The sequence below is a fragment of the Clupea harengus genome, chromosome 1, assembly GCF_900700415.2.
Source record: "Clupea harengus chromosome 1, Ch_v2.0.2, whole genome shotgun sequence".
Lineage (NCBI taxonomy): Eukaryota > Metazoa > Chordata > Actinopteri > Clupeiformes > Clupeidae > Clupea > Clupea harengus.
In genome coordinates, this window is record NC_045152.1 from 17169075 (window position 1) to 17180065 (window position 10991).

General features: G+C 47.4%; 1 protein-coding gene across 4 annotated transcripts; it reads left to right on the forward strand.

The window, feature by feature from the left end:
- The first annotated feature begins 2925 nt into the window (after positions 1-2925).
- LOC105891673 (somatostatin receptor type 2-like) lies at positions 2926-8650 on the forward strand. Of its 4 annotated transcripts, none has more exons than XM_031569016.2 (3): positions 2926-3282; positions 5919-6710; positions 8042-8650. In XM_031569016.2, exons 1-3 carry the CDS (start codon positions 3259-3261, stop codon positions 8453-8455), a joined length of 1230 nt encoding a protein of 409 aa, XP_031424876.1. In that variant the 5' UTR covers positions 2926-3258; the 3' UTR covers positions 8456-8650. The 4 variants fall into 4 exon arrangements, with proteins under 4 accessions (XP_031424876.1, XP_031424893.1, XP_031424885.1 ...); XM_031569033.2 differs by having other exon boundaries at positions 2930-3282; positions 5950-6710; positions 8042-8649; XM_031569025.2 differs by having other exon boundaries at positions 2931-3547; positions 8042-8649.
- Positions 8651-10991: the final 2341 nt, after the last annotated feature.

The following is a 10991-nucleotide window of genomic DNA, read 5'->3' on the forward strand; positions in this document are numbered from 1 at the left end:
GGGATAGCACTTTTACATTGTGTCACTAGTGGAGGGAGCGGGGCATTATTTCACAGGGGTGTTTGTCGTGTTCACATTTCATTTAGGTAATAACTATGCATTGTAGGGTGATTTGCTAATGGGTTAAATGGTGTTTGAGTGATTTATATGGAGATATGTTGTTTGAATGTATAATTGAATATAATAACATGAATGAATGGTTTTGTTAATAAGATGCACAATGTGCGTTGCTTCCCCATATTCATGGGTTGGCCCTATTAGGCCAATTAGGGGCAATAGCTAGGCCTTCTTAAGAGGCTAGCTCAGTGCCATTCAAGGGGTGGAGGTAGAAGGACAGCTTTCCTGCTGCGAGGAGTTGTCTGTCACGGTAACACTGTTACGCTGCATTTGGATATTGAATCTTTGTTTTTGTCTGAAGTACTTTGTTTTGTGCTATTAATACTTTTGCTAAAATCCACAACCTGGAAAGAAAATAAATATGGTTGAATTGAAAACGTAAACCACTGCTCCGGCGACTCTTTTGACCACCATCTCCAAAGTCCACATCCCTAATCGTGGGCTGGCCGCGCCGGTCGCTCACACACACACACACACACACAGATACGCACACTGGAACACACACACACACACAGACGAACGGACAGGGTAATGTCCACTGGAAGTGAAGGCCAACAGCACTTATGACTCAACCTCCAACAAGGTCTCTCTCTCTTTCTCACACACACACACACTCTCGCTCTCTCTCTCTCTTTCTCCTCCTGTGTGTGTGTGTGTGTGTGTGTGTGTGTGTGTGTGTATCCTCCAACAAGGTATCTCTCTTTCTCACACACACACACACTCTCTCTCTCTTTCTCCTTCTCAATTCAATTAAATTCGAAAAGAGCTTTATTGGCATGACAAAAATTTTGATTTGTGTTGCCAAAGCATACATATTTAAAAAAAGAAAAGTACAATATTACATAAATATTGTCAAAAAGTCAAAGTCAGTTTTATTTGGCACACACGACACACACATGCATTTTAGGGTGGCGACACAGGACACACACACACACACACACACGCATGCCGAAGAGGTCGCAGTGAATTTTTCCTCTGCATTTTCCCATCCCGGACTGTCCTTCCTCCAGGAACCCCAGGAGCAGTGGGCAGCCTTTAGGCGCCCGGGGACCAAGTCAAGTGAACCGTCCATCTTGGTCAGGGACGGACAGGAGAGTGTTCTGTTCTTCTGCATGTTTTTCTGTTGGGGTTCTTAGTGGAGGAAACTACTTGTGAACACGAGGAGAACATGTCCTTTTATTCGCCAAGTAATATTAATAAAATTTGATTTTCTTCAGACTTTTCAAAGTTTGGGTGGATCATTTCGAATTTAGGGAAGAATTCATTTTATTCATTTTCATTTTAAGGAGTGGAACTCTGTTTCTACCATGAGCCTCTCTTCTCTGTTTCTACCATGTGTGTGTGTGTGTGTGTGTGTGTGTGTGTGTGTGTGCGTGTGTGTGCGTGTGTGTGTGTGTGTGTTAGTGTGTGTGTGTGTGTGTGTTTCTACCCTGCCCTGGCTGCAGTGAATGCAGAGCCTCTCTTCTCTGGGCAGCCAGGTTTGCCTGTGTCGGCCCCTTTTGATAGCCAGGCTGTGGTTCAATCTGTACCTTGTCAGGTATTTTCTTTGTTTGGCATCAGACACTGTGGATAGGTTTGCCATAGGTTTCAAAGAAAAAAAATGAATAAATTAAATGTGAGAGAAGTGTGAGAGAGAGAGAAGGAGAAAGAGTGTGAGAAAGAGAAGGACACAGACAAAGAGTGAGAGAGAGAGAAGACAAAACAAACTTCAATGCTATGTGGCCCTTAATAGAGATGTATTCTCTATTAAGGGCCACATAGCATTGAAGTTTGTTTTGTCTTCTCTCTCTCTCACTCTTTCTCACACTATTTCTCTCTCTCTCTCTCTCTCTCTCTATGTCAAATCAAATCAAATGATGCTTTATTGGCATGACTGAATGAACCCATTGTTTCCACAGCTACATGTCCAGTGTGTGTGTGTGTGTGTGTGTGTGTGTGTGTGTGTGTGTGTTTGTGTTACTGATTTTAAATGAAAAAACAACAATAATAACTTCAGCAATAGAACAAACAAACATTAACTGAACCCTGAGCACCTGTCTAAGTGACTCTATGTTACAGTAATATGCATATTTCATTACTTTGGAGTATTTTGTACACAAAATACTTTTAGAACATGTATCTGAGCATTTTATATACTTCAAATACATAATTTAAGATGTCATTCTATTCTCAAATAAGACATTTTATCCCCTGCTTTAAACTACAAGATAAAATTGTACAATAATTAGTCCAATCACAGGCTTTGGCCAAATGCAATAATTAGCCAAATCACAGGCTTTGGCTAAATACAATAATTAGCCGAATCACAGGCTTTGGCCAAATGCAATAATTAGCCAAATCACAGGCTTTGGCCAAATGCAATAATTAGCCAAATCACAGGCTTTGGCTAAATACAATAATTAGCCAAATCACAGGCTTTAGAATGGGCTTCACACATGATTGTTTTAGTGTACTGGGTTTCACCGCTCGGCCCTGGCCATCTCTCTCCCCATGACTGTGTGTGTGTGTGTGTGTGTGTGTGAGTGTGTGTGTGTGTGTGTGTGTGTGTGTGTATGTGTGTGTGTGTGTGTGTGTGTTTGTGTGCTTCAATCTCCTCTCATCATGCCCATAAGTATGTCCAAAGAGGTCCCGCCATTTCTCAGCATCAACCCCCCAAATAGAATATCGTTTATAACGGGGCGAGGCGGCCATTGAGAAATGACAGCGCAGTCAAGCGCTTCTAATGGAGATGGATGTCGCAACGGGTTCATCTCCCGTGAGAACGGCACCTACCGAGGTCCTGTTTCCCGTTATCTTTTTCCCACAAGCGGGATTATTTTTAAACCTGGTGGAGAGGCGATGCACGAAATACATTTGTGCGATGAAGAAACGGACGATTAAAAAACCAAGTGCGCGTGGATGTGTAGTCATTAAATGCCAACGCTGAGATACAGTCTATTGCCACACGCGGACGCAACCGGGCTGGGTAGAGTCCGGTCGTGAAGACGAGGAGGCGGCGCGAGCTCAGCGGGTCGGTAGCTCCATCTACATGCAATCTCACCAACAGCGCTCGAGGACCTTCACTCGAACGAGTTGGTTATCGTCACCTCACGGACTCGCTCGCTCGCGCACCTGACACTATCTCCGGGGAACTCCGGTGTGATGCGTAACAGAACGTTGGAGCAGGTCAGTTCTTATTCTGCGTGTCATAAACTTTTACACAAATCCTTAAATGCGCATCAAGACAAAACACCAGTCAGCCTATGTCGATGGTCGAAGGAAATATTCGGGACTATCTCGCCGTCTGAATGAATGAGTTCTGAGGGTCGTTAACGCAGCGACAGCTACACTCGCAGGTGTTTTTCAGAGCGCGGAAAGATCGTGTGGCAGAACAACCAGACTGTGCGCAGCGGATTCTGTCTTTCGACGTATTGAAACTTCCCAGTTAGAGGTAAGCAATCCCACTGCTCCGGTGACGGATTTATGTTTCTGTAACTTAACCATCAAATACACTATTTTCGCATTCACTGTCATTTCTAGATTCTAAACAATTCTGAGTGTGTGGGGAGTACATTTGACTTTATTAAGTCTATTAGTTAGTTGGGGCCGAGTTTTTAACATGAGATTCTCTGATGCGATTATTGTTATTAAAAGAACTGAACTGCATTGGCATCTTGTTTTTGCCATCTGGTAGGCACAACCTGATACTCAGCGAGTCCCGATGGACTTTAGTCTCTCCGCAGACCAGAGTAAATTAGTTCAAACTCAAAATGGGAAGATTAAGTTCATTACCAAACCACCACTTTCGTTGTTTTAAAAGGAGCACATTCTGTCCGCCACTAACCCAGGTGCCTGCTATGATAGCTGCTCACAGGGGACCGCGCGCAGACACCACGGCTGGAAACCCTAAACGAGTTGAGCGGGAACACCGGGAACACCGGTCACTCCTCGTGTTAATGATGGCGCAGTGCCCGGGTGGGAACATCTGCCTGGCGCGAGTTTAAAACGGGACAGAGCGAGCGCCACACTCATTTAATATTGGTTAATTACCAGTTTTTCATAAAAAGCCTCACATACATCTGCCACATTCAGCAAACTCTTTCTCCCTCGCGGGGTCTTGTTATCCATGTCGCCACACCAAGGACAGCGGGGTCGCGAGATGATCCCAAATTAATGAGCACAGCGCGCTCGGACAGGAGCTCGAGCGTCGGCGTGATGTCCTGACGCACACAACACCAGGAGAAGCGCGGGCCGCCTGAAAACAGACGTACATACAAACAGCCTTTCGATCTACACATATTTAAAAGCAGAACATTTTTCAATAAAACTGTTTTAATATCAGACGTCCTCGGAGGTTTTAATTAGTCATGACATGAAATAAACGTGGCTGCGCGTGGGGGGTTTCTGAGAGCACAAATCAATTGAGTCAACACAAAGTGAGCGAGGCGCGAGGCCAGGGCCAAAGTACCATTGGACCCGGGAAAGAAAGTAAACACGGGGAGAGACACGAGCGCTTCAGTTGGAGAGAACAGATCACATTTTACACGGAGAAAAATCAGCCACTGTCTTAACTTCAGATCTTAAAAAACTGCATAGATTCGACTTGCTTAATTTAAGTACATCTAACTGATTATTATTCACTGCATGAACTAAATTAACCAAGTAATAACAACGTATATACACATATTTGTTGTGTGAAGTAACTGTATTATGTTCAAGCTTAACCATTTTTTCATTTGGTAAATTTAACTGTATTTCTTTAATTAAGCCAAATATAAAAAGATCAAAATAAACTCTTGCGAATACTTGATTTTTCAAGTATAACTAACACACACTAACACACACTTAATTCCATACTAACACACACTTAATTCCACACTAACACACATTTCAATCCACACTAATTGGAATTTTTATTTGGAGGCTCATCTGAGTGGAAAGGATTCTGGGAGGTGAATGGGGGAGGGGCTACAGATGGGGAACTGTATAACTAGCCAATGAGGATTCATCAAACTAACCATTTCACATGGGTCACGTTGAACCCTAACCCTAACCCTGTATAGTAATAAAGCCATGGGTTTAACCCTAACCCTAACCATGTATAGTTATAAAGCCATGGGTTTAACCATGTATAGTTATTAAGTGTCCCGGATGCTCTCTTACATGTAGGAATATCGGGCTGAGATCTGTCAATCAGACTATTACTCCTCCCACTCCTGGAGTAGGGGGTGTGGTCTGAGATCTGTCAATCAGACTATTACTCCTCCTACTCCTGGAACAGGGGGTGTGGTCTGAGACCTGTCAATCAGACTATTCCTCCTCCTACTCCTGGAGCAGGGGGTGTGGTCTGATATCTGTCAATCAGACTAGTACTCCTCCTACTCCAGGAGCAGGGGGTGTGGTCTGAGACCTGTCAATCAGACTATTACTCCTCCTAGTCCTGGAGCAGGGGGTGTGGTCTTAGATCTGTCAATCAGACTATTACTCCTCCTAGTCCTGGAGCAGGGGGTGTGGTCTGAGATCTGTCAATCAGACTATTACCTCCTACTCCTGGAGCAGGGGGTGTGGTCTGAGACCTGTCAATCAGACTATTACTCCTCCTACTCCTGGAGCAGGGGGTGTGGTCTGAGATCTGTCAATCAGACTATTACTCCTCCTACTCCTGGAGCAGGGGGTGTGGTCTGAGACCCATCTCATGAGAAGTCCATCTCTCTCATATGCACCTATCGCAATGCATTCTGGGTACCTGTGTTCCCATGGCAACGAACAGATTGACAACGGACACAAATCATTTATTTGGTTTGCTTGTTTTTGTTCTTCAGGCGGCTGATGGTTTTACTGTGTTCTGTGTAGAGAACTGTTCCATCAGTACCATGAACCCAACTGCTGATGACGCGGACCCAAACCCACCCCTGCCCAGCCCGGCAGAACCGGACCCACTGCTCTATGTGGCCTTACTCTTGGGGAACCAGTCCGAGGGGTCGTCGGCGGCTCCGAGCCCAAACGGAACCCAGGCGACGGCGTTCGATAAGAACAGCTCGCCGCTGATCACCCTCCTGTACTTCGCCGTGTGCGCCGTGGGGCTGTGCGGCAACACGCTGGTCATCTACGTCATCCTGCGCCACGCCAAGATGAAGACGGTCACCAACATCTACATCCTGAACCTGGCGGTGGCCGACGTGCTGGTAATGGGCAGCCTCCCCTTCATCGCGGCCCAGCTGGCGCTGGTGGACTGGCCCTTCGGCGCGACGCTGTGCCGCGTGGTCCTCACGCTCGACTCCCTCAACCAGTTCACAAGCATCTTCTGCCTGACGGTGATGAGCGTCGACCGCTACCTGGCCGTGGTGCACCCCGTCCGGTCCAGCCGCTGGCGGCGCCCCCGTGTGGCCAAGTGGGTGAGCGCGTGTGTGTGGGGCGCGTCGCTGCTGGTGAACGTGCCGGTGATGGTGTTCAGCGGCCTGAACAGCGGCCGGGGCGACACACACCTCTGCACCATGCTGTGGCCCGAGCCCCAGGACCTCTTCAACACGGCCTTCATCTTCTACACCTTCTTGCTCGGCTTCTGCCTCCCGCTCGCCGTCATCTGCCTCTGCTACCTGCTCATCGTCGTCAAGGTGATGCCCGCCGAACAACTCAAGTCATGTCAGTCAGAACTATTTTCTAAGTGTAATATCTAGAAAATATCTCAGTCTGATCAATGAAGTATTAATTATATACCTCAATCTGTGTTCAAATGTAATCACATGTAGACAGTTTTGCTGATAAAGAGGGAAACAAGCACAGAAGAAGATTCATGTTGGCTAAGGGTTAGACAGTGGAAGGATTAGCTTCATGTTGGGTAAGGGGTAGCTTCATGTTGGCTAAGGGTTAGACAGTGGAAGGTTTAGCTTCATGTTGGCTAAGGGTTAGACAGTGAAAGGGTTAGCTTCATGTTGGCTAAGGGTTAGACAGTGGAAGGCTTAGCTTCATGTTGGCTAAGGGTTAGCTTCATGTTGGCTAAGGGTTAGACAGTGGAAGGATTAGCTTCATGTTGGCTAAGGGTTAGCTTCATGTTGGCTAGGGGTTAGACAGTGGAAGGGTTAGCTTCATGTTGGCTAAGGGTTAGACAGTGGAAGGGTTAGCTTCATGTTGGCTAAGGGTTAGCTTCATGTTGGCTAAGGGTTACTTCCTGTTGGCTAAGGGTTAGCTTCCTGTTGGCTAAGGATTAGCTTCATGTTGGCTAAGGGTTAGACAGTGGAAGGCTTAGCTTCATGTTGGCTAAGGGTTAGACAGTGGAAGGGTTAGCTTCATGTTGGCTAAGGGTTAGACAGTGGAAGGGTTAGCTTCATGTTGGCTAAGGGTTAGACAGTGGAAGGGTTAGCTTCATGTTGGCTAAGGGTTAGACAGTGGAAGGGTTAGATTCATGTTGGCTAAGGGTTAGACAGTGGAAGGGTTAGCTTCATGTTGGCTAAGGGTTAGACGGTGGAAGGGTTAGCTTCATGTTGGCTAAGGGAGGGTTAGCTTCATGTTGGCTAAGGGTTAGACAGTGGAAGGATTAGCTTCATGTTGGCTAAGGGTTAGACAGTGGAAGGGTTAGCTTCATGTTGGCTAAGGGTTAGACAGTGGAAGGGTTAGCTTCATGTTGGCTAAGGGTTAGACAGTGGAAGGGTTAGCTTCATGTTGGCTAAGGGTTAGACAGTGGAAGGGTTAGCTTCATGTTGGCTAAGGGTTAGACAGTGGAAGGGTTAGCTTCATGTTGGCTAAGGGAGGGTTAGCTTCATGTTGGCTAAGGGTTAGACAGTGGAAGGGTTAGCTTCATGTTGGCTAAGGAAGGGTTAGCTTCATGTTGGCTAAGGCTTAGCTTCATGTTGGCTAAGGGTTAGCTTCATGTTGGCTAAGGGTTAGGGTCAGAGTTCAATCTGCTGGGTGACTGTAACAGGTGCTGTGTGTTGTGTGTGGCCTCCAGGTGAAGTCGTCGGGTGCTCGCGCGGGCTCCAGTAAGCGGCGGCGTTCAGAGCGGAGAGTGACGCGGATGGTGTCAATCGTGGTGGTGGTGTTCGTCCTGTGCTGGCTGCCCTTCTACGTGTTCAATGTCACCTCGGTAACCGGCAGCATCAGCACCACGGCGACGCTGAAGAGCACGTTCGAGCTGGTGGTGGCTCTGGCCTATGCCAACTCGTGTGCCAACCCCGTGCTCTACGCCTTCCTCTCCGACAACTTCAACAAGAGCTTCCAGAACGTTCTGTGTCTGCGGCGCACCAGCGGCCTCCACGACATCGAGCGCAGTGACAGCCGGCAGGAGCGCACGCGCATGGTCAACGATGTCACCATGGAGACACATGGCGTGCTGCTCAATGGTGACCTGCAGACCAGCATCTGAGCAGGCACTCCCAAAGGTCGAAGTTCACATGATGATTGTGATCAGGACCCAGCTGGTGTCTTGAAGGTTATGGTCAGAAGGGACATCTATGGGCTTCTCTTCCTCTCGCTCTCTTCCTCTAGCTCTCCGCCTCTTCCTCTCTCTGTGTCTCTCTCTCTCTCTCTCTCTCTCTCTCTATCTCTCTTTGTCTCTCTCTCTCTGTCTCTCTCTCTCTGTCTCTCTCTCTCTCTGTGCCTGGGGCGACAGTGGCACAGGAGGTAGAGAAGTCGTCTAGTAATCAGAAGGTTGCTAGTTCGATTCCCTGTCGAAGCGTCCTTGAGCAAGACACTGAACCCCTAATTGCTCCTGATGTGCAGTGTGCCATCAGTGAAAAATGTAAAATGTGTATACATTGTAAGTCGCACATATGTAAGTCGCTTTGGATAAAAGCGTCTGCTAAATGACTAAATGTAATGTAAATGCCTTTCCCTCTCTCTGTCTCTCTCTCTCTCTGTCTTTGTCTTTTCGCTCTCCCTCTCTCTCTCTCTCTTCATCTCTCTCTCTCTCTCTCTCTGCCACGTCTCAGAGACAAATGAGCTGTGTGTCTCGCAGAGCTCCTGACACTGAGCCGAGTCTGACATCACCTGTGAGTGACATCATCACCTGTGAATGTGTCCCCTCCAGAGGAGCTCTGAGATCTGCTCCTGAGGTCTGGCTGAGGTCTGGCTGAGGTGTGGCTGAGGTGTGGCAGCCCGCTCCTCAGACGGCTCATTTATATACAGGAAGAAGAGTGTTCTATCCTGCCGCAGGTGAGGATCGGCTCCATTGATTGGATGGTCACGTGAGGATCGGCTCCATTGATTGGATGGTCACGTGAGGACCGGCTCCATTGATTGGATGGTCACGTGTCATTGACTGAAGCACTGCAGTTCATTTGTCAGGGCCACCCCAGAAGAGCACACACACACACACACACATTACACACTACGCACACACACACACACACACACACATGCTCTGGTAGTGCTAGGCAGCTAGACACACACACACACACACACGCTCTGGTAGTGCTAGGCAACTATGCACACTACTCACACATATTCCAGTCACACACACACACAGACTATACACACACTATACACACTACGCACACACACTCACACATTACACACACACTATGCACACTACGTTCATACACACATTACACACACACACACACAGACTACATACGCTACACGCTACACACACTGATGGAGGAGCACCTCTGCACACACACACACACACACACACACTGACACACACACACACACACACACAACCACACACTGATGGAGGAGCCCCTCTGCACACACACACACACACACACCCACACACACACACACACACATACACCCACACACTGATGGAGGAGCACCTCTGCACACGCACACACACACCCACACACACACACACCCACACACACACACACACACACACACAGATGAAGGTAGAGCTTTGAGATGAGAGACACTCCCCACACTGATGAAACCAGATTGCAGGCAAACTCACACACACACACACACCCACACACACTCACACACACTGTTGAAGCCAGATTGCAGGCCAACTCATACTCACACACACACTCACACACTGATGAAGCCATGATTGCGGGCAAAGTCACAGCCAACAGCATATTACTCAACTCTCATCCAGTGGTCTGTTTGTGTGTGTTTGTGTTTATGTGTGTGTGTGTGTGTGTGTGTTTATGTGTGTGTGTGTGTTTATGTGTGTGTGTTCTGAGTAATACTGGGCTTCACTGAGGGGATAGTGACAGCAATGATGAGAAGTCCGCTGTGGGCTATAGCATACATGCAAGCTTGATACACACACACACACATGCACACACACACAGACACACACATAGACACACACATGCATACACATACACACTCATTACACACAAACACACACACGCAAACACAATCGTTACACACACACACACAGACACACACACACACTTGTTACACACAAACACACACACTCATTACACACACAAATGCAAACACAATCATTACACACACAGACACACACGCAATCACAATCGTTTTACACACACACACACTCATTACACACACACACGCAAACACAATCATTACACACACACACACACACACGCAAACACAATCGTTACACACACACACACATACTCATTACACACACACACACACACGCCAACACAATCGGTAGACACACACACAAACACAATCGTTACACACACACTCGTTACACACACACACACACTCGTTACACACACACACGCAAACACAATCGTTACACACACACACACACTTGTTACACACACTTCATACATGTGCTGCCTGTGGACCCTTCCTGAGGACGTCTGCCCATCACTCATCTCGCCTCAGAGGTCATGTGATCATGATGCTGCCTCAGAGGTCATGTGATCATGATGCTGCCTCAGAGGTCATGTGATCATGATGCTGCCTCAGAGGTCATGTGATCATGATGCTGCACGTCTCATCTTCAAATTAAACTCTAACGGGGGAACACACCG